Source organism: Rhinolophus sinicus, linkage group LG11, assembly GCF_036562045.2.
Source record: "Rhinolophus sinicus isolate RSC01 linkage group LG11, ASM3656204v1, whole genome shotgun sequence".
In the NCBI taxonomy this organism is placed as follows: Eukaryota; Metazoa; Chordata; class Mammalia; order Chiroptera; family Rhinolophidae; genus Rhinolophus; species Rhinolophus sinicus.
The window spans coordinates 9542926-9567087 of NC_133760.1; the positions used below are offsets into that span (position 1 = coordinate 9542926).

The 24162-nt window shown below is 40.9% G+C and overlaps 2 protein-coding genes across 7 annotated transcripts in view; one reads left to right on the forward strand and one right to left on the reverse strand.

Moving 5' to 3' along the window:
* LOC109460807 (uncharacterized) overlaps positions 1-21793 on the reverse strand; it is a 69614-nt gene extending 47821 nt beyond the window's left edge. Inside the window, exons 1-6 of one of the 6 annotated variants that reach the window (XM_074314183.1) lie at positions 21540-21793; positions 19481-19574; positions 18637-18733; positions 17008-17134; positions 16379-16471; positions 10496-12567 (exon numbers count right to left, since the gene is read on the reverse strand). In XM_074314183.1, the coding sequence (XP_074170284.1) occupies positions 11141-12567; positions 16379-16471; positions 17008-17041 (1554 nt within the window). In that variant the 5' untranslated portion in view covers positions 17042-17134; positions 18637-18733; positions 19481-19574; positions 21540-21793 and the 3' untranslated portion in view covers positions 10496-11140. The other 5 variants (XM_074314180.1, XM_074314181.1, XM_074314182.1 and 2 more) reach the window with 5 other exon arrangements.
* On the forward strand, positions 3957-5807 carry LOC141567438 (PC4 and SFRS1-interacting protein-like). The gene is made up of 2 exons (XM_074314214.1): positions 3957-5240; positions 5275-5807. The coding sequence occupies exons 1-2, from the start codon at positions 4246-4248 to the stop codon at positions 5351-5353; spliced, it is 1074 nt and encodes a 357-aa protein (XP_074170315.1). The 5' UTR covers positions 3957-4245; the 3' UTR covers positions 5354-5807.
* Positions 21794-24162: the final 2369 nt, after the last annotated feature.

The following is a 24162-nucleotide window of genomic DNA, read 5'->3' on the forward strand; positions in this document are numbered from 1 at the left end:
CAAAGTAGAAGGGGGAAATGTGACCACCAAAGAGCAAGAGCGGGCAGAGAGAAGCACTAGACTGAGAAGATGGAAGAAGGGGGCCACAACCTAAGAAATGCGGGGACTCTCTTGAAGCAGAAAACGCAAACACAGATTCTCCGCTAGAGCCTCCAAAAAGAAATGCAACTGTGCCGATACATTGAAGAACCAGGCCACACATGCAACTTATAGGACTGTAAGATAACCATGTGCTGTTTTAGGCCATGATGTCATGGAAATTTGCTATGCAGCCACAGGCAATAGAGCCTCCCTGGCAGCTCTGGGAGTCAGCAGGGAGGACAATGTGGGTGAAGAGATGGAGCAAGAAGCAGAGGATCGGAGATGTGTTCAGAGAAGGAGTGGGGGGCACAGAGCAGACCATGGAGGACTCTAGAAGCCACTTTAAGGGTTTTAAGAAAAATAAGAAGCTGTAAAGGGGTTTGAGCAGAGGAACGGCGATCTGACGTATATTTCCTAAGGCTCCCTTTGGCTGCTACGTGGAGAACAGACCAAAGGAAGGGAAGAGTGGAAGCAGGCAACCAGCACGGAGGCGGACGAAGTAATTCAAGAAGAGGTTTGGTGATTTGGACCAGATGTCGGCAAAAGGGGTGGAGAGGAGTAAAACACATGGGAAAACATCTACAAGGATGCCCATCAGCTTGGTTCTTACCTGATTTCCCTTCCCTTTGGGTTACTGTTATCATCCAAAGCCTTTTTTCCTTTTCTAAGTGAAATATATCATATTTGATGGGGTGACGTCCTGGAACCAAGCAGTCAGATATTTAAAATGAACACACTAAAGGTACAATTTACTGGAAACTTAGATTCCTACTGTATACTGATCAATTAATCAAAACCAGTGTTTTTCTAACGTTTTTTAAAAAATCACCTATTTGAAGAAATACCAACATCTCAAGACCCAGACAGATATGCACTAAAATGTATTACTAACAGCTATTTCTAGCCAATGTCTATTTTCATTAAATCTCCTCACAGTGGTTCTTACATCACTCACGTAATTGGCCGCAGTTTTTGCTGCAATGCATTCTGTTCTTCCTAATAAACTGGTATTTTCTACCTAATTTTACTTCTTTAAAAACTGTTGGTACACAAGTCAGGTCCACGAATGCAGGTGACCATTTCAAGACCCCCAGAGCCTTGAACACCTGAGGACACAAAGCCAATCCAGGGAGCTGACATTCAGCTAGAGAGTGCCCGTCCTCACCCAGTGACAGCAGGTTCCTGAAGTTCTCCAGCATCACATCCTGGTACAGCTTCCTCTGGGCAGAGTCCAGCAGCCCCAGCTCCTCCTCCGTGAAGACCACAGCCACGTCCTTGAACGTCACCGCCTCCTACACCAAACACATGTAATCTCAATGTCACAGTCAATGGCCAGCGGGAGAGGGATAGCACTGAGAAGGTGGAGTGGATGGGTGGAAGTGGTGCCAGAGCGTGAGGGGCTTACGTCAACCTGTAGACCTCCCAGCCCTTCTCCATCTGTTCTGCCAATGCCACACCTTTCCTCAGCCTCATCAAAAGTGCGGCGACGATAACAGTCCTCCACTTTAATTTTGTGCCCTCACTGAGTCTACTTACAAGGAACCCCAGGAAACCTAAAGATGCATCCTGGGCTACACGTTTCACTTTTCAGTGATTACTGCCAAATGCCCCCAGACGCGTTCAGTAACTTAGTCCAAACATATTTGACATCACCCACCTTCTTTCTCTCACACACATGAATCCTGGATGCTATCACTTTCACTTTTCTTTCATGTCTTTAATGAACAAGTTTTTGGTAACATGGGGGGGCACAGCTATGTAGGTCATCCTGTGTAATCGCAAGCCACACACCACATCTCTTTTTTTTTTTTTTTTTTTTAGGATTTTTGTTTTTATTGGGGAAGGGGAACAGGACTTTATTGGGGAACAGTGTGTACTTCCAGGACAAGTTGTTGCCCTTTCAATCTTAGTTGTGGAGGGAGCAGCTCAGCTCCAGGTCCAGTTGCCGTTGCTAGTTGCAGGGGGCACAGCCCACCATCCCTTGCGGGACTCGAACCGGCAACCTTGTGGTTGAGAGGACGCACTCCAACCAACTGAGCCATCCCGGAGCTCAGCGGCAGCTCAGCTCAAGGTCCCGTGTTCAATCTTAGTTGCATGGGGCGCTGCCTACCATCCCTTGAGGGACTTGAGGAATTGAACTGGCAACCTTGTGGTTGAGAGCCCACTGGCCCATGTGGGAATTGAACCGGCAGCCTTCGGAGTTAGGCACATGGAGCTCTAACCGCCTGAGCCACCGGGCCGGCCCCTAAGTAACGAATATTTTATTTACATATTTTTTCCATTATAACTCATCTTGCAAAGAATGTCATTTTATGTAGACTTAACTTTCCTAATTATTTAAAATAATTGTAAATAAAAATTAAAATAAGCATGCTTAAAATTAGGATCGTACAATAGCAGATTTTTGTCCCAATTTGTTTCCTATTTCCCAAATCTTTCAAAAGAATACAAGCACCCTGATTCTCCGTATGACGACCAAGAGCAGGTTATAAAATTTCCCATGGTTTTGGTAATTGGAAGAATGATTTTTGTTTTCTTTTTCTCACTTATTTGATTATAAATGAATATCTTCACCTTTTCAAATGTTTATTAACCATCTCTATTTCTTCTTTTAAACATGCCTGTTCATGTCCTTCGTTCATATTCCATTGGGTTTTTTCTTTATTCTATGCATAAGATCCCTATTACGTCTGTTTTGGCATTCATGTGGTACATATTCTTGGCCTACGTTTTTATTTTTTCTGGTAATACCATGTAAGGTGTCTTTAGCCACAGAAAAGTTTAAAGATTTTATACAATGACAGTGCTAAGTTATGTCTTTGTGTGTTGGGAGAGCTGAGCATTTCTCTGTTACCATTCCTGGCCCGTGGTTTCCTGTGGGAATCTGAGCAGGTTTTTTACATTTCATGTGTTTAAGATTAAGATAAGACCTAAAACTCCTCGTTCAGCTGCTCTGAGTAAATGCAGTAGCAGAATACAAATTACTGGCAAATCTTCTAGTATCTCTGGACATTTTAAAATAAGGTTACCTATTCCTTTGGTCAAACAAGTTAATACATAAAACAACAAAAAAGATCAATAAATAAAATGCACACAAGGCACGACTCAGGCGTGGGGAAGATGGAATGTAGCTCTTCCAGTGTGAAAATCTCCAATAATATTTGTGTGAAGCAGCAGTGAGAGTCTGCTGGGTCGTGCTTATATTTGGATACGCTACCTAGAAAAAAGCCAACTTGACACATATCAAATTTGATATGGGACCAAAACTTGGAAGATTGCTTTTAGAATTGATTTTGGGGGAAAAGGTTTTATGTAAGACAGCCATCACTGCAGTGTTGATTCAAACAGTAAAATTCCTCATAGGGATGTAAAGCACAGTATAGGGAATATAGTCAATAAAATGATAATAACTATGTATGGTGCCTGGTGGGTACTAGACTAGTCAGGGGGAATCACTGCATAAATTATATAAATGTCTAACCACTATGCTGTACACCTGAAACTAATATAATATTGAATGTCAACTGTAATTGAAAAATAAAAACAAATTAAGAAAAAAAACAGTAAAATTCTTAAACCATCTAAATGTCTATGGGGGGTAGTTAAAATTAAAAGATACATCAATTCAATGGGAATGTTATGTAACCCCAAAAGGAAACATTATATTATATCAGAGAGAAAAAGTCACAATTTAAAATAAGATTTGTATATCATAAATACAAATATAGTTATGAATATACATGAGAAAAAGAGTATGAGATAATAAAAACCACTAATTTGTCAGTAGAGAAGCAGTAAAATGGGAGCATTGTTCATTTCTAAGAATTTTTCCATTCCATAAAACAATAATAAAACAAAAACTAAAAACAGGCGGCGGCGGCAGCGGCGGCGGCGGTTGCGATTTGGAGCCGTTGAGACGCCTCTGCGGCAGCTGGTGGCGCAGGTGGCTTGCGTGGACGCGGGCAGAGGCGGCCGGCCCGCCACTGCAGCCTCAGCGCCCGCTGCCCCGGCAGGCGCTTCGGGACACCCCGAGGCATCCTCCGGTTGCTGCTGCCCGCCCCCAGAGCCTCCGCTCCTGTTTGTCCGCCTTCATTCCCCCCTGCCGTCCCTACCGCCGCACCTCCTCCCTGGGCTTCGTACCCCCGGCATCGCCCCTAGCGAAACATGACTCGCGATTTCAAACCTGGAGACCTCATCTTCGCCAAGATGAAAGGTTATCCCCATTGGCCAGCTCGAGTAGATGAAGTTCCTGATGGAGCTGTAAAGCCACCCACAAACAAACTACCCATTTTCTTTTTTGGAACCCATGAGACTGCTTTTTTAGGCCCAAAGGATATATTTCCTTACTCAGAAAATAAGGAAAAGTGCGGAAAACTAAATAAACGAAAAGGCTTTAATGAAGGTTTATGGGAGATAGATAACAATCCGAAAGTGAAATTTTCAAGTCAACAGGCATCAGCTAAACAATCAAATGCATCATCTGATGTTGAAGTTGAAGAAAAAGAAACTAGTGTTTCAAAGGAAAATACTGACCATGAAGAAAAAGCCAGCAATGAGGATGTGACTAAAGCAATTGACATAAACACTCCAAAAGCTGCCAGAAGAGGGAGAAAGAGAAAGGCAGAAAAGCAAGTTGAAACCGAGGAGGCAGGAGTGGTGACAACAGCAGCAGCATCTGTTAATGTAAAAGTGAGTCCTAAAAGAGGACGACCTGCAGCTTCGGAAGTCAAGATTCCAAAACCAAGAGGCAGACCCAAAATGGTAAAACAGACCTGTCCTTCAGAGAGTGACATGGTAACTGAGGAAGACAAAAGTAAGAAAAAGGGGCAAGAGGAAAAACAACCTAAAAAGCAGTTTAAAAAGGATGAAGAAGGCCAGAAGGAAGAAGAAAAGCCAAGAAAAGAGCCAGACAAAAAAGAGGGGAAGAAAGAAGTTGAATCAAAAAGGAAAAATTTAGCTAAAACAGGGGTTACATCAACCTCTGATTCTGAAGATGAAGATAATCAAGAAGGCGAAAAGAAGAGAAAAGGTAGGAGAAACTTTCAATCTGCTCACAGAAGGAATATGCTGAAAGGCCAACATGAGAAAGCAGCAGCAGAGAGAAAATGCAAGCAAGAGGAACAAACGGAAACTGAGCACCAAACAACATGTAATCTACAGTAATAAAAAATATATCTCATTTTGGGCTCAAAGCATTAATCCAGTTACTGAAAAGAAAATACAAGTGGAGCAAACAAGAGATGAAGATCTTGAGACAGACTCATTGGACTGAATACCCCCCTCCCCCCCTTTGATGGAAGAATGTTCCAGATTCTAAATTGAGGACTTCATTAATGGCATTATTACTGTGTTATGATTGTTAAAAAAAATTTCCTGTAAGGTACACACTACATACTAAGGTCGGCCATCATTCTTGTTAAGTTTTTTTCCAAGCTTAAAATGAAGCCTTGTGTTTGAAAATTAGAATAAGCTCAGATGAAGATGGTGGTTGTACATTATTTCATTTAGAAAATATAAAAGTTAATTTTGTTTTGAAGTTAGGTGTTAAACTGGAATAGCTATTATACCCCAGAGAATGGGGCAGTTGTGCCCTTCCCTTGACATTCCTTTGTTGTTTAATTCTTTAGAATCTTAATTGTTTTTTTTTATCCTGAGAGATTAAACATAGCCTTGTTAAGAAAACAAAAATGAAACTGTAACCAAAATTTTAAAATAAAGTTTAAAAAAAAAAAAAACTAAAAACAAACGCAAAGTAAACTCAAAAGGGACAAAGTAAGACCTGGGAGCACAACAGGTCCTCAATTTCCCGTTGTTCTGCTTAAGTTGTCCCAAGAAAAGCATGTGACAACTGAGTAATGAGATGGAATTTTCAAAGTGAGAAAGGCAAGCCCGACTCACCTTGAATGTGGTCATTCTTCCTCCAACTTCTGGGAACATGTGGAGTCCTGAGTAATACAGGTCCCAGCGAGGCAGAACTGTGCCTGGCAGTGCCTGCGAAGGCAGAAAACAAGACATGAAAGGGTGGCCTGGACGCTACTCACCCACATGGACAATTATTGCGAACAGCAGCATCATCCATAATAACCTAACACTGGGAACAACCGAAATGCCGACCTATGTGTGAATGAATAGACAAATGTGGCATAATCACACAATGGAGTATTATTTGCCAATTAAAATGAATGAAGTGCTGATTAAGCTCCGGTGTGGATGAACCTCACAAACATTGTGGAAAGTGCAAAAAGCCAGTCACAAAAGACAACATGTTTTATGATTCCATTTAGTGAAATGCCAAGCATAAGCAAATCTACGGAGACAGAAAGTGTGTTAATGGTTGCCTGGGTATCTGGGAGGCAAATGGGGGTTAAGTGCAAATGGGCATGAGGAATACAACTGAGCAAACAAAAGTGTTCTAAATAAATTATGGTGATGACTGCACCACTCAGCAAAGTTAAAAAAATCATTGATTTGAACTCGTGAAATGGGTGAATTCTATGATATGTACAAAATACCTCAAGTTGTAAAAATAAATGTTTGTTAATTTCCACATCATTTAAATTATTAACAGGAACTAACTGAGGGATTCTGAGTCCATACTGATATAATAGTTATATTTGAATGAGTGAATAAGTAAGTGAAGGACAAGAGGAAGCTCGCCTTTACAGAATACCCAGTAATAAATGTATCTCCCCAGAAAAAACTTTATTTAATTTCAGGGAAAAAAAAGTGACTTTACAATGGAGAAATCTGACAGACATCACTTTAGCCTAGTGAACAAAGTTGAGTTCACCAACATAGGGACAAACCGACATCCTCCGGCTCCTGTTATGTTGCAATGACAAGGACAACTCACCACTTTTGTGGAATCCCTGCCAAGAACACATGATCTGAACGTAAACATGGAATATATCACATAAACACCAAATGAAGGGCTTTCTGCAAAATAACTCACCTCTATGCTCTTCAACAACAATGAGAACAAAAAAGACAAAGGCTGTGGAATTGTTCCACATTAAAGAACATTAAGAAAAGTATGATAAAAATTTTGTAAAATGTTTATAAACAAATATACAAATTAAGGCAATGCCTAAAATTGGACTTTGAAACGGGGTGGGGGAGTGGGGGGACTGACTACACTGCAAATCTGCATTGCCTTTCCGAGTCCTCCAGCAAAAATATTATATTACAAGGACTTTAAATGAAAAACAGAACAAAAGAAATAAAGGACTGTGGGTTATATAACAATACGTTATCGAATATGTTTTCTAACATTATCTAATAGGTAACACTAACAACCACTATTAGTAATAACTTAATAGGTACCTAATACCTAATAGATGACACTATTATCTAGAATAATGTCTAATATTACCAAGTATGTGATGCTAAAATCTTATAATCAACCTATCCTAAATCTCTCTTCCCAAGACACTGACTGATTTCCTGCAGAAAGCTGAAATAAGCTGCTGTTAAATATAGGTATATTCCTGGTGTTATTTGGCTGATGGAGCCACAAAGCATAAAGATAAAATGTAAACAATTGGTGAATTTGAATAGAGAGTATATGAGAATTCCCAATACTATTTTCGTGACTTTTCTCTAGGTTTAAAATTATATAAAAAGTTTTTAAAAATCAGGAAACAGAGGAATAACAATATTAACAAGAATAATAAGGATAATCATGAAATTATATAGAAGTTCATTAGTTTATTCTTTCTTGGCAGTGTTTGGAAATTTCTATAGTTAAAACACATAAAGGGAAAAGAATTAAGAAAAGTATGGTAAAAGATCTATAAAATGTTTATAAAGAAATACACAAACATACACAAAGGATTACTAAACTGAAATGCATTAGAAGCTTAACAATTGCTATCTTTACATCTTAGGTGAATGGGTAATTTCAATTTTTTTCTCTCATACTTCTGTAATTTCTGAATGTGCCACTATATGATTCTGTAAGAAACATTTTTTAAAAATGTTTAAGATGGTAAAATTTAAAAATATGCATATTTTTGTAGTAAGTGAAACAAAACAGTTGACAATGTTTTAAAAATCATAGACAAGTCCAAGCCCATTCATTAGTCTTGCTTTTAAGGTCCCCCACAACCAAGTCCTAACTCCCCGGACTGATTCCAGCTACTTCCTATTGTTTAAGGAGAATACATCTATGAGATTATGAACTCAAACTCAGATTGCTTAAATTCCAACCCCAGGTCAGCCTCTTATATGGTGGGTGGCTATGGGCAAATAACTTATGCTCCCTGGGGCGCGATCTCAATTTATAGAATAAGAAAAAAGCAGTATTTTCTCACAGAGCCACGGTGTGGCATAATGTGTTTATCTGTATAAAGCCCTCATCATCAAAGTTAGCAGTTAAGGATTAATTATCACCAGTACCCATGCTCGATTACACATCCCACACATTCTCCGATTTATATGAACTATTGTAAAAGGAAAACGCCAAGTCCCACTCACGTGGAGCTCTGCTGTCAGTAGCCAAGGAGTCACTCCCTCTACCTCGGTTCAGTCCGTTTTGAGAAATCAAGCTGGGGAAAGAAAGAATGCTATGAAATGCCATGATCGTGACGCCGTCCTCCAGAAAAAGTATGACCTCCTCTCCATCCGTGCAATCTAGAAGTAATCCTCACCTTTCTTAAAAAAAAAAAAAAGTCAGAAGGAGTCCGGGATTACCCAGCGAAATGCCGTGATCAGAGAAAAGAGCCAGGGTCACTGCAGCTGGGGAGCTCTGACCCGAACTTCGGGACCTGATCGCTCCTCAGGAAATTGAGAAATCACCATTCACCAGAAGGCAAGGACTCTTAAGATTTAGATTTGTACCACCTCTTTCAATTCCCAAAACTATTCTATTAGGAAGGTCCTAAATCTCCATTTTAAATAAGAGCAACGGGAGGCACAGGGAGATTAAATCGCCACGAGTTGAGAGCCGCGGGAATTCTCAAACCAGGCGATACGCGACCCACTGGGGGACGCGAGAACTGCCCCAAACGCAGAGGCACCGCCGACCTCGCCCCTCGATACCTGCATTATCAGCCAAGGCTTCTTTTTCCCTAATTCGGCGGACCAGTCCTTGTGGGTCCCAAGCATCCAGGAAGTTCGGAGAGGTAGAGCGGAGGCACCACTCCCATGGAAAATACTATGGCAACCTCACACTCTGTGAACGGAAGTGCCTCCCATTCCACGGAGCTCCTGGACTACACTTCCCAGAAGTCACCAGACCCGCCTTCCTGAGCGGAAGTGCCCGCAACTACAACAGGGTATCGGGACTGCACTTCCCGAAAGACTGAGGGAAAACCTTTAGGTACAGTCTTAATCTCTAGGAAGAAGTGTTGCGACTACAGGAAGCTCCTTGACTACACTTCCCAAATTGCCAGAGTGGAGAGAAACTCACAGTTTCTACTTCATGGTTGGGGATATGGATTCCGACAGAGAGTCGGCTCTACCTTTTCTTGAGTCCTCCAGCGAAAATATTCCAAAGACATGACTTCCTGAAGTCGACATGCCTCCAATTATGACAGGAATATTGTTGGAAAGGGAACAAGTGAGAAGACACACTCTTCAAGAAGTTAATGGTGAATGACTGTCTAGGGGATCCTAGATGACTTAAAGGAGAATGACTAGTATAATATGAGACTAAAACTGAGAGTTTAAATAATGAGCAAGGTGGAATGATTTGGGAGGTAGAGTGATTTGATGAAAGAGTGACAAAGGTACCAACCAGCCCCTACTCGGGACCTTATGGCACCACTAATTTGGTAGGAAAAACAACTTGAGGGCCAAAGTGGAAGCTTGTCCTCATGGAAAAGAGCTCTGCCCTCATTTGAACTTTTCATTAGTTATTATCCCTCCTTTGGCAATGAAAACACCATTTCAGAGAATTATGTCCACTATCAAACTAAGCAGGATGGCTGAAGAGCCTGGCATAGGTGTCATTCTGACTCTTACAGCCTATGATATTTGGGGCAGCCAGATGGCTCAGTTGGTTAAAGCCCGAGCTCTGAACAATAGGGTTGCCAGTTCAATTCCCACATGGGCCACTGAGCTGCACCCTCCACAACTAGATTGAAGACAATGAGCTGCAGCTGAGCTTCCGTAGGGGTGGTCTGTGCCCCCTGCAACTAAAGATTGAAAACGGCAACTGGACATGGAGCTAAGCTGCGCCCTCCACAACTAGATTGAAGAACAACAACTTGGAGTTGATGGGCCCTGTTTTTTAAATGGGTTTTTACCAAGAAAAAAAGCATGTAACTGTCATTCCTATACCGGCATGAATACAACATTTCATGAAGTTTGATAGAGAAATGCTACAATTAGAAGGCAATCATGTTAAAGCCTGCATGGAAATGCAAAAATTAAAAATCAATGATAAATTGAAGATTAAGGAAACTTTTGTCACTGGTAATTAAATCTGATACTTTTAATGTGTTGCTTTGAACACTTACTGAACATTGAAAATTTCAATTGTGAAACATGTAGTAGCCAGTTATTACAAAGTTGAAACTGTTTCAGTCTGCACTGTGAGAAAAAAAAAATCACAAAATAGTATTGAATTTACATTATATACAGCAATGGAACACCAGACAGAAACCCAAATAAGAACCCAAGAACTGAGGCAGAGGATAGGCTAGGAGCCAATTGCAATAGGATACTACCAAAATAATGCTGTGGGATGCAGGACCCAGTGTATTTCTGTATTTCAACTCATGATTCTCTGAATTATTTTCACAGGTTTTCTTTTCCAGACACAATTTTTAAATATATATTTTCTCCCTTTGATTCATTTAACAAGTAGTGAGCACACACAGTGTGAAGGTTGTGTAGATTCAGCAGCAAACCAGCTTCCTGCCCGCATGTAGATTACATACTAGGGGACACCAATTTTAACATCTAACATTAGTTTTGTAAATGTCTGAACAAATTATTATTTCTAAGGCCTATCTCGAGTGGTAACTGTAATTATCAAGGTTCTGATTGAAGCCCTCCGTGCATCACTTGTGTGGTTTCGGGATCACTGGGATATTTTGAGCTAGGGCTGAAACACTCACTTTAATAAAACAAGTTGTTTTCCTTCCTGTAAGACTGCATGAAATTTATCACCAACATGGTTTCTGTGATGAATTTTAAGATACGAACTTGACCTGAAGTGCTTACCACATATCTTACACTTGTAAGGTTTCTCCCTTGTGTGAACTCTCTGATGAGATTGCAGATGTGCCAACTGACTAAAGACCTTACCACACAAATCACATTTGTATGGCTTCTCTCCAGTGTGGACTCTCTGATGAAGTTTAAGATGTGAGGCCTTACTTAAGCACTTCCCACACTCCCAACATGTGTACGGTTTCTCTCCCGTGTGGATACTCTGGTGCACGTCACAATCCAAACTTGTCTTGAAGCCCTTCCCACACGCCTCACATTTGTATGGCTTTTCTTCACTGTGGACTTTTTGATGAGCTTTCAGGTATGATTTCCGGCCAAATCTCTTCCCACATTCTTCACATGCGAATGGTTTTTCACCACTGTGGACTCGCTGATGGGCCAAAAGATGTGAAGCCCATCTGAAGCTCTTCCCACATTCCTTACAATTATAGGGTTTCTCTTCTATGTGAATCCTCTGATGACAATAAAGATCTGCCCTAGAAAAGAAGCTCTTTCCACACTCCTCACATTTGTATGGTTTCTGTCCCATGTGGATGCTCTTATGGATGTGAAGATGTGAGCTCCAACCGAAACACTTCCCACACTCCTCACATTTGTATGGTTTCTCTCCCGTGTGGACCACGCAATGACTATTAAGTCCTGATCTACGACGAAAGTTCTTCCCACAAATATCACATCTGAATGGTTTCTCCCCCGTGTGAACTCTCTGATGGTTCTGAAGATGGCAAGCATGAATGAAGGCCCTCCCACACTTCTCACACTTATAAGGTTTCTCTCCTGAGTGTAATTTGCAATGGTCACTAAGTGTTGATCTACGACTGAAGCCTTTCCCACATTCCTCACACTTGAATGGTTTCTCTACAGTGTGGACTTTCTGATGAGTTTGCAGACGTGAGCTCTGACTGAATTCCTTACCACACTTATCACACTTATAACATTTTTCTCCAAAGTGAACTCTCTGATGAATACAGAGTGCTGACCTATGGAAGAAGCTTTTTCCACACTCATAACACGTATGAGACTTCTCTGCTGAGTTTAACTGTTGATGAAGATCAAAGATGGACACACCACTGAAGAATTTTTTACACTCATTTCCCTGGTAAGATTTCTGGCCCGTGTGAGTTAAAGACAGTCCTGTCCCAACAGGGCTGGAAGAATCCCTTTGTTTGGGGAACTGAGAGCTCTTTATCATGGAGTCTTGACATCTGAGTAAGTCTCTTGCAATTTGTTGCCAGATCTGCCAGCAGGAAAGTTCTTCATGTGGTTCTGATTCTGGAATGGTCTCCATCTCTTGTTGGATCTTGCCTCCTATAAGGACAGAAAATGCAGACATATGGACCAGTGAAGGCTTTGTTTATTGTCTTCAAGATTTCAGTTAGGAGAAAGCATGAGACTTTAATGAATACAGGGACTATTCACTATGTCCTCTGGGCATGTATCGTGGTCTCTGGTTTACATGACTACAGAAATCAAGAGGTAGTCCAGCAGGCTCCTCTCCACTAAGCATCAATGAAACCAATTTAGAACCACACCAAGTCTCCTATGTGAGGTACAAGTTAGAAACCAAAGACTTCATAACAAAAATGATAATACGATACATGATGCTAATCTGTTGCTATTTCTACTGAATTTCATAATCAGTATAAACTCTTGGATAGTAAATTATGCAGCAATAACATACACAATAAAGTATGAATCACACAAACTTTAAGGAAAAGCTATATTATATATATATAATATATATAAAATACTTTGTATATACAAAGTATATACAATACTTTGTATATACAAATATTTAGTATATACAATTCTTTGTATAGTTGGATTTATGTTACATATCCTTAGGTAGTAAAAAAACTTAATCATACCAAAAAAGGGGTGTTGTCTTTGCCCTGGACATTTGACAGATAAGCTCTAACCCCATGGACTGTCACACCCAAAGAGTTCCTGAGGTTATTGGGTCATACTGGCTGGTGTAACAATATGATTTAGGAATAAGGCTGACCACACCAGAAAGACCAAGAATGTGATTTCGGATGGGGCTTTCAGTTACCCGGTGGTGTGGACCAGGAGACAGAATAACCACATGAAACTATGCAATGTATACTAGCCATGTGATGGAGCTTAATTACTTTGGACACTGAGACTTCAGTGAGTTTCCCTGATTAGACACACCCTGTGTATAATTTTATACCTTCATGTAGGAAAGTAATACAGAAACACCCCCTTGACTCTATGCAGAGGACAGTGGAAGCTCTATCTGGTTCTCCCCTAGATTCCCTTTCATGTGCCTTTTCTGTTACTTAATTATAAGGTGTATCCTTCTCTGCAATAACTCTAATCGTGAGCTTAACAGCATTCAGTGAATTCTATTAGGCCTTATAGAGAATTATTCAATTTTAAGGTTGCTTTGGGAACCCCCAAACTGGCAGCTGGTGTCAAGTGCAGGAGGTCTCGGTGTCAAGCGGATGAGTGTCAACTGTCCCTCTAAATTATGTAGTTCATTAAACTCTTTGTAACCCATCATATCAAAACCTAGAATTGTTTATATCTTTATATCCAAGGCATTCCTGCAAATTCTATATAATATGTATAGTTCATCTTATTTTTCTGTGTTGATACAATAACTTAGTTAAGATATCTGAAATATAAAAGAGAGAGGAATCTGCCGTTTTGCTATGAAGCCAAGTCTGCACCCCATGGGGATACACAAAGGGTGATGCTACTGCTGACCAAGAATCAGTAGGGATTAAAGAAACACACGAGGGCCTACGTAATGGTTGCTTCTGAGGCTTCTGGACCGTTTCTTTCAAAACAGTGTGGAAAAACTTTGGATGGAGATAAATTGGGCTTTCACATCAGTTTTTCAGATTGAAAACTGCAGCCTTTTAGTTAGCTGTAAAACAAATTTCAAAGCATGCAATAAGCATCTGGAAAAAAGAATCAGGATAGAAACTATCAGAGAAAGGATGGGGTCATTTCATGAATTGGCTCGCAAAGTCATACATATAAATCTACACACATGTACAATATTTCTTTTGGTTACACTGAAAGATGCATTTCTTAGAACGGCTTGTGGTCTAAAAAGTTTGAAAACTTGCTTCAGGAACTTAGCAAGTCCTTGATTATTCAAATAGAAAGATAAGTTCCAAAGGCGGAAATTTGGAAAAATACTTGTAGGTGAGTATGCACCTCTTAATAGGTACCATAATAATCAGCCTGTAAGCTGATTATTGTCAGCGAGCTCAGGAAATAGAGATTTCCCCCCCCCCCCATTTGTGGGGGAACTGTCTAGGAGTAGACACCAGGGTCCTCATTAAAAAAAGTATTCTCCCCAGGAATGACAACGCCCCCTAAGGAAGACTCCAGGAGAGTTACACAGAAGGCACGTTTGTGGTCACAACCACAATGCTTACAAGTTTCCCTGGGCTGCGGGTCAAGTGCACACACACAAACGCACAATCACACTAAGGGCATCTGAGTAAGTAGAAATGGGATAGGCAGCCATTTGAAGACAAGAAATGTTCTGCAGTATTGTTGATTCGCTCTGGTTTATGTATCACTTATTAGCTGTCTCCGTGAGCCATGGAGCGACGGGGTGAAAAGGAAGCACAAGGGCCCATGCACTGCTTTCTTAGGTGGGTTCTGGACTGTCTGAAAACAGTATGGAAAAACTTTCAATGTAGATAAACGGGCCTTTCACATTAGTTTTTCAAATTGAAAACGACAGACCTTTAGTGAGCTGTGAAATAAATTTAAAATTTTGTAATAAGCACTTATAAAAATTAACAGGATGGAAACTATCAAAACATCACCACCAGCAGGAAAGACAGTAAGGTCCAAGCCCCAGAACTTATGAACATGTTACTACACAGCAAAGAGGAATTGGGTTGCAGATGCAATTAAGGTTGCTAATCAGCTGACCATAACAATAGTTAGAGCTTCTGGGATTATCCAGGAAGGACGAATGTAATCAGAAGGGTCCTGAAAGGCAGAAGACAGAGGTGGAAGAGCAGCAGAGGAAGTGTACAGAAGAATGGTCAGTAAGGCAACATGATGGGCTTTGAAAATGGAGGAAGGGGAACAAGAGCCAAGGAACTGGCCAGGCCCTAGATACTGGCAACGCAAGGAAAAGGTTTCTTCCCTACAGCATCCAGAAAGAAACGCAGCCCTATAGACATCTTTTTTTTCCTCCCCTTCTTTAGCCCCCACCCCACCCACTCTCTGGTTCAAGCCGTTGTTTCTCAGTCTAGTTGTGTAGGACACAGCTCCCTCGCCCATGCTGGTATTATGAGCCTTGCGCTCCCCCTCCGCTGAGCCAGTTGTGGGTCGGCCACTCACAGCAGCTCTTGCCGGCTGCTGGCCACTCACACTGGGTGCTAGCCACTCACACTGGCCAGCTGCTGCTCCTGGCAGCACATGGTAGCCCACGGCAGCCCAGCTCCACAGAGAGCCATTGTTCACAATCTTAGTTGTAGAGGGCACAGTTCACGGGCCCACATGGGAATCGAACTGGCAATCTCGGCATTAGGAGCACGGCGCTCCATCCACCTGAGCCACTGGGCCAGCCCCTATAGACATCTTGATTTTAGCTCAGTGAGGTATGTCAAACTTCACACCTAAAGAACTAAAACATGGTAAAATTTTGTTGTTAGCTCTGTTACATTTATAGTAATTTGTTAAAGCTCTAGTAGGCACTATACAGTATTCTTGGCAGATCTGAGAACCAGGAGGGAGACAAATGTGGGTGGAAAAAATGGAGCAAAAGGGAGAGGATCAGAGATGTTTTCAAAGAGGGAGTGGGGATGCAGAGCAGACCCCAGGGGACTCCAAGAGCCACTTTAAGTGGTTTTACCTTTAAGAAAATAAAAAAGAAGCCATGAAGGATTTTGAACAGACAAATGGCAACCTGACTTACATTTCCAAAGGATCGCTTTGGCTGCTATATGAAGAACAGGTCTAGGATGGAAAGAGTGGGAACAGGGCAACCAGTAAGAGGGTGGTCGTAACAATCCAGGATTGAGGTTTGGTGATTTAGAACAAAGCGACGGAAATCAGCATAGAGAAAAGTAAGAGGCAGGACAGCTGCCTCTAAGACTCATACTTGCTTGGTTCTTACCTGAATTCCCTTTTATTTGGGTTGCCACCTTTATCATCCAAAACTTTTCTCCCCTTACTAAATGGACCGAGCCTTGTTTGAATGGTTGATGCCCTGTGAAAATGCAAAGTCACATGCTTAAAACCAACACATTCGCGGTAAAATTTCCTGGAAAATTAGATTCCCATTGCATACTCTTCAAGTAATCAGAGGCAGTGTTTTTCAAACCTTTTTTCTTCGTGACTCATTTGAAGAAATGCTATTTGTGAAGACCCATACATATACGCATAATGAGTTAAGAAGTACTTCTTGATTTCTTTGGAAGAGTGTGACAAGGATTGATGTTATCTAATTCACTTTATTTCATTAAAAAATGATAGTAGGACTCACTAAATTGCTTTTATAACTCATGATAGGGTCAGAAATAGATAATATAGACCAGGACGCTGTCCATTTACAGTCTTTAACAAAACACAAACTTGCCTGTTGATAAAAACCAAAATAATTCCCTTTTAGTGTCGCACATATATTAGAAAAGTCAGACTCCCAAACTCAGGGAACCATGTCAAGGGCCCCAAAGCCTTGAAAACCCACAGATACAAAGACACCCCAGGAGCCGGACATTGAGTTGAGAGGGCGCTTGTCCTCACCCACTGACAGCAGGTTCCTGAAGTTCTCCAGCATCACGTCTCGGTACAGCTTCCTCTGGGCGGAGTCCAGCAGCCCCAGCTCCTCTTCGGTGAAGACCACAGCCACGTCCTTGAACGTCACCACTTCCTACACCACCACACACATAATCCCAACCTTACAACCAATGGCCACTGGGAGAGGGACAGTGCTGAGCACATGTTATCTTCTTGTCTGTCACTTTCAAACAGAATGGTTATTATTCCTTGACATTTGCTTGGTTTCCTGTGTGAACCTAAGTAGGTTTCTCATATTTTATGTATTTAAATGGAAGATGAGATCAAAAACCTTATCCAGCAGCTCTAAGGAGTAAATGCAGAGACAGAACTAAGGGCTTGGCAAATCCAGCAAGACTGGATGTTTTTAACCAAAGTTTTACCTTAGTTTGTAACTGAAGGCAATCAAGATATCCTTCAGAAGGCGAATGGATAAACTGTGGTATATCCAGACCAAAGTGTAATTTAGTGCTAAAAAGAAATGAGCCATAAAGCCATAAAAAGACCTGAAGGTGCCTTAAGTGCATATTAATAAGAAGCTAGTTTAAAAGGCCATGTATGTATGATTCCAACCACATGACATTCTGGAAAAGGTAAAATTATGGAGACTGTAAAAAGATCAGCAGTTTCCAGGGGTCGGGGGAAGGGAGGAATAAACAGGTGGAGCACACAGGATATTTTGAGCAGTGAAACTACTGTGTGTGATAGTGTAACAGTGGGGACATGTCATTCATTATTAATTTGTCTAAACCCATAGAATACACACCAAGAGTGAACCCTAATGTAAACTGTGGACACAGGGTGATAATGATGTGGTGATAATAATGTCCGATAGGTTCATTTATTATAGCAAAAGTACCAATATGGTGGGGGACGTTAACAATGGGGGAGGCGGTGCATGTGTGGGCACAGAGGGGACATAGGAACTCCCTACCTTCTGCTGGATTTTGTGTGAATGCAAAACTGCCCTAAAATATAAAGACTATTATTTAAAAAATACACAGAAACCAACCTAAAGTTATACTATTACTTTGAAAAAAAACTAACACATGAAGGAATAAAAATAGATCAGTAAGTAAAAGACATGCAGGATATGACTCAGACATAGGAAAGAATTCAGCTTTTCCTGTGTGAAAATCTCTAATAATATCTGTGTAAAGCAGCAGTTAGAGCCTATTATACGGTGCCACATTTGAACAATCTATAAAATTCCAACGTGGCATTTATCAAATGTACTTTTTCAATACTGAGCCCCTAGTACATCGAGGACAAAAAAGTAGGCATATTGGGCCAGCCTGGTGGCTCAGGTGGTTGGAGCTCCATGCTCCTAACTCCGAAGGCTGCCGGTTCGATTCCCACATGGGCCAGTGGGCTCTCAACCACAAGGTTGTCAGTTCAATTCCTTGAGTCCCGCAAGGGATGATGGGCAGCGCCCCCTGCAACTAAGATTGAACACGGCACCTTGAGCTGAGCTGCCACTGAGCTCCCGGATGGCTCAGTTGGTTGGAGCGCATCCTCTCAACCACAAGGTTGCCGGTTCCACTCCTGCAAGCAATAGTGGGCAGCGCCCCCTGCAACTAGCAACGGCAACTGGACCTGGAGCTGAGCTGCGCCCTCCACAACTAAGACTGAAAGGACAACAACTTGACTTGGAAAAAAGTCCTGGAAGTACACAATGTTCACCAATAAAGTCCTGTAAAAAAAAAAAAAAAAGTAGGCATATTACTTGGAGAGTTAATTTTTTTGGAGGAAAAGGTTGCAGGTAGGAAAAGTGTCACTTCAGTGTTGCTTGAAACAATAAAACTCACAAACCACCTTAATGTCCTTCCCCTTTTTTTTTTTTTAAGGAGGGTGCAGCTCAAAGTGGCACATGCGGGGATGGAACTGACAACCTTGTTGTTGGTAGCAACGTGCTCTAACCAACTGAGCTAACCGGCCACCCACAAACCACCTTAATGTCAATGAGTGCTAAGTAGTTAAAAATAAAAAAGCACATCAATTTAATAGGATTATTACATAACCATAAGTAACAAATGTTAAATCATAATCATATTAATTGAAAAAGTGCAATAGATGTGTATCATGAATATTATAATAAAACTATGAATGCACATGAGGAAAAGTAGTTAATGTGTCAGCAGTGAAGTAATGAAGAGGGAAAACTAGTCATTCTTAATTGTACACCTGAAATCTATGTAACTTTACTAACAATTGTCACCCCAATAAACTTTAATTTTAAAAAAAAACAAAAAACTAGTCAGTCCTATTAATTTTTCCACACTTATTCCTGAAATAAAATGAATCATAACAAAATGAAACAAACACTAAAAACAAGTGCAAAGTAAACAGGTCTTTAAGTGCCTGGTGTTCTCCTTGAGTCACTACACCTGACCTTCTGTGTAGTAAGATTTTAACAGCAACAAAGGCAAGCCATTTGCACCTGGAATGTGGTCATTTTTTCTTCTCACTTCTGCAGGTGTACAGATTCCTGAATATGGAGAGTCCTGCTAGGCAGAATTGTGCCTTGTTAGTGTCTGGAAAGACAGAAAAAGGACATGAAAGGATGACGAAGGATGCTGCTCACCTCCATGAATGCTTACTGTGAACTGGCCAAGGAGCCCCCTCCTTGGGGTGGCAGCTGCTGTACACAGCTTGAAGAGCAGATCAAGGCCTGGGTACTCTGTTCCTGTACAACACACACACATACACTGGCACCATCTCCACTGTTAATTTGTGGTTCCCACGGTACAAATTTGGATTCTGATATGATGGAAATTGAGACAATACTATGCAAGAATCATCTCTAGGGAAACAATATCTAGGTTCAAATTCTAGTTCAGCTTCTCACTTAACTGGGTCATCTTGGGCAAACTAGCAACACCTCTTTCCCTCAACTTTGTCATCTGTACAACTGAAAGAATATTAATTTCAACTCACTGAACAGTTTGCAGCTGGACAGCACCTTGAATACTATCAGGATTTCTTATTTTTGTAGCGATAGTAAAAAAGATGATACTCTGTAATGCGAACTTGCTCTTGTAAATATGTATTTCTACCAAGACTTTTATAGGCAGAAAGGAGTAGGAATAAGGAAGTTATACTAGGCAAAAAGCAGCTTGGTTATTGCAAGGTCACTTCCTTTAGGGGATGGTAAGGGCCTATCAGGCAGAAGACCTCACTAGAGTTGATCTGGAGATTCCTGCTTCACTGGTTTAAGATTCCATTTCTGAGAGAGCCAAAACTGTCATGAAGTCTCACTTTGGTGAGATGAGACTGTCGATGAAAAACAACCAGCTTAAGAGAAAGCTTCTAAAAGTTTATTTGAGCCAAATTGACGACACTTGCTGGGAAGCAAAATCTCAACGGGTTGAGAAAATGCACCGCAAAACAGCAGTTGCAGCTTATTTTATACATAGAATCAAAGGAGGGGGGTTACATGAAATCCACTGATGGTAGATTAAGGGGGTGGGAGAAAGCAAAGTGGGAAATCCCAGGGATTGGATAAAAGTAAATTGGAGAAACAGGTACTTCTTTTACATAGGAGGGTACAGCACAGTTATGGTAATAGTCCACATAGAGACATTAATCAAAGGACAAGAATAATAACGAGGGAGTCTGTAGTTTCCTGCTTTGGTCGGAAAAAGAGATTATTGACCTTCCAACGATGTCATCTTAGACGCAAAAAGACAATAGGCTTTCTTAAGGTGAAGACTGACTTTATGAAGGCAGCTTCAGGCTAAAGATGTGACTTCCTGCTGTGGCCCACCTTAGTTATGAATTTTTTTATGTTCAGGCTAGCTTGTGTGATTATTTTTAGTCTCCTGACCTTGTCAGGTTTAACTTGTGGCGGCTTTTCTGTCCTCAAGACTTACCATAAGTGACTCCATTCTGGGCCTGTTGTCTCGTTTTTAACATCTGTCTCTGAGAAATTGGATATTCTGCCCTTCCCATCCTCTCCTCCTTTCCAGTGAAAAATGGTTTTGGGAGTTAAGTCTGACTTCCTGCATAGATCAAAGAGAAGTGCCAGGGACACTGCAGCTGGACCACTTAAGATATTAGCATTCACGGCTTTCAGGGAACTGAGCACAAACCCAAAACTAAACAGTGGAAGCCACATGCTAGGAACTGCATTTTTACTTATACTATCTCGTTTAATTCTCAAACCACTGTATGAGGAAGGTAGTAACATCATCCCAATTTTACAGAAAAACATCGGAGAGAGAAATTTAGGTAACTCGCAAAACGTTCTACGGAGGGAAACGGCAGAGAGGGTGGAAGGTGCGAGGCTTGGGGAGGCGGAAAGCGCTGGAGACCCTCCAACCAGGCGATGCACAACCCACCGACCCAAATGCAAAGAGGCTCCGCCAAGGAGGGTGCCGCCCGTCCCCCAGGCCGAAAACCACCGCTCTCTCACGCAACCTCTTTCTCCTAATTCATGGCCGGGTAGTACCAGAACCCAAGAAAGTTCGGAAGTGTAGCAACAAGCAGAACCAACTCACCACAGCAAGGTGAAAGATGGCAGCAACCTGGGAACCTAGAGCGGAAGTGCTGCGAAGGAATACACTTCCCAGAATTCCCCTGTCCGGCTGCCTGTGCGGAAGTATCCGAGGCTCTGCGGGACCTGTGGACTACATTTCCCAGAAAGCCAGAGAACATTCTCACGCTCTTCAGGCGGAAGTGCTTGAGACATTCTCGGAGGCGTTGGACCACAATTCCCACAACACCCGTGGGGAGAAAGTTCACACTGTCACCTTCTGAGTGGTTGTGTGGATACGTACCTACACTGAGAGCTAGTGTTACCCTCTCCCGAATCCGTGAGCGGAAAATTTTCGATAGACGTGACTTCCTGAAGTCTAAATGTCTTCAATTATTAGTTGAAAGAGTAAACAGTGAGTCACGAGATTTAAAATTAATCTCGACCTGGGAAATGTTCAATTTAGGGGCAGTAGGGAGCAGAAAGCAGGGTAATGCAATCTGATAATATGATAAGTAAAGCTGGGAATTCGAAGAATGGGGCAGGTAGACTGGTTTTGGGGAGGCAATGATTTGCAAATAAGGTATTCAACTTTACTTTTGACCTAGTGGTACCAGTGGTTTGGTAGGATATAGTGATACAATCAAGAATCATATGTAAAGTTACTAAACACCATTAATCATAATGGAAATGCAAATTAAATTAATAGGAGATAGCACTACAGTCTAACCAGAAAAGCTAAAAAGAAAAAAATTGCACTGTCAACACTTTCATACCACTCCTAGAGTGTAAATTGGTACAACCCTTTGAAACATTTTTTCAAGCATCTATTATTTAAGATACTTAAAGATATTCATACCCAATAACCTTTTGGTTCAACCCACACATACATTCCTCACATTAATATATCCATACATTCAGCTAAAGACGTTTCCCAGTATGCACTACTTTTAAGAGCCAAAAGTGGAAACTACCCAATGACCAGCTATAATAAAATGGAGTATTGGTAAATTTACACATTGTAAAAATATTCACCAATGAGAGTGAAAACTCATCTAGTCTCCAAATTTGAATTTCATAATGTTGAGGAGATGAAGTTTGACACAAAATACTGTATGATGGTCTGATTCCATTATGTAAAATACAAAAACAGCCTCAGCAAATTGATCATATTACGAGTTAGTGAATGCCACAGTAAAAGGACTGTGACTAGAACGAGGCATCAGGGAGGATTCTGGGGTGTTGGATTTGTCCTGGTCCTCCAAGAAATGGACACTAAGACTAAGAATTTAATGTATAAGAATATTATTATATTAAGGAAAAAGCAAGGGGCCAGGGGAATCTATAAGAATCATATGACCATGATGCAGATATGACCCAGACTAAATGAGAGTGGGAAGGAAGATTTGGTGGACTGATCATTTAGCCTCTTAAGCTGTTAAATACTCACCAATGCCATCAGGGGGTCGTGGAGAAAGTTGTTGTAAAGAGGAATTCTGGCTTCCAGAAATGGGTCTGCTGAGATCCCTGCTGCATTAGCTGGGAGCATCCAATAGGAGAGTGCCTCCAAACCACAAAACAGCTGGGAGTTTTGTTCAGTTGTGCTGCCTGTAATTGGATATTTGTAAGGTAGAAGGCTGTCTCGCAATTTGAGTTTATCTGATGTTTCTGCAGGTTGTATATTTTTGGCAGGAACAATAATACAGAAGTGATATTGTGTTCTTCTCAGTTATCATATCTGGAGGCCTGAAATGTTGGTTTGTTCTATTGTTTGTAACATTAACTTTGATCTCTGAGCTAATACGATCATCAAATTTCTCCACAGTAAACTTACTATACATTTCTTTGTAATTAATAGTTTGTAGAGATATTGGGACGGTATACTAACTATTCTGTTCCTCAAACTTTCACCTAACATTTTCAGCATTCTTTGATGATCCCAGTATTTGTGATGATGGTTGCCAGGTGTTTTCTCATTCCACCATTCTACATTTATGGATTAGCTTTCTACTGTAATAGTTTACATTCTTTTCTTTTTTCTTCCTTCCTTCCTTCACATCTTTCTTCATATTACATTATAAACATTTTAATGTTCAGATTCTTCAAATTTGCTCCTCCCCTCTTCAGTGTGATCACGTTACTAAATGAAATACTAGTTTGGTTCATTTGTTTTTGCTTTTAAGTTTTATGTTTTTCCTTTTATTTATATATATATATATGCATGTGAAACATTAATATGGTTCTAATAGTTAGAATCCTGTAAAAGGGATGATCAGAGGAATGTACTGTGTGCATTTTAAACCTGGCAGATGTCTAGACTTAGAGCAGCTTGATGGTGGGTAGTGCAGAACTGAAATCAGTTGGGCAACCCTGTGTTCACACCCATTTTGGCCACATATAGCTTTCTGACCTCAGGAAACTGACTTAACCTCTTGAAGACTTCACTTGTAAATATGAAAACTGGGAAACAGTGTTACATGAAAGGAATGAAGATTAACTGCATGTTGAACACACACAGCCCAATGTCTGGGAAATAACTATAAATATTTATTAACAATATTAATATCTAATAAATATTTTTTAATGAAATTACAAGAGATCTTACACATATGTTAAAGAATGTTAGTCTATGACTCATTTTCATGCTT

Coding starts and splice junctions, on each gene's coding strand:
- LOC141567438 (XM_074314214.1), top strand. CDS start 4,246: ATGACTCGCGATTTCAAACCTGGAGACCTCATCTTCGCCAAGATGAAA. Junction 5,241..5,274: donor CAAACAACATGTAATCTACA/GTAATAAAAAAT, acceptor TTGGGCTCAAAG/CATTAATCCAGTTACTGAAA.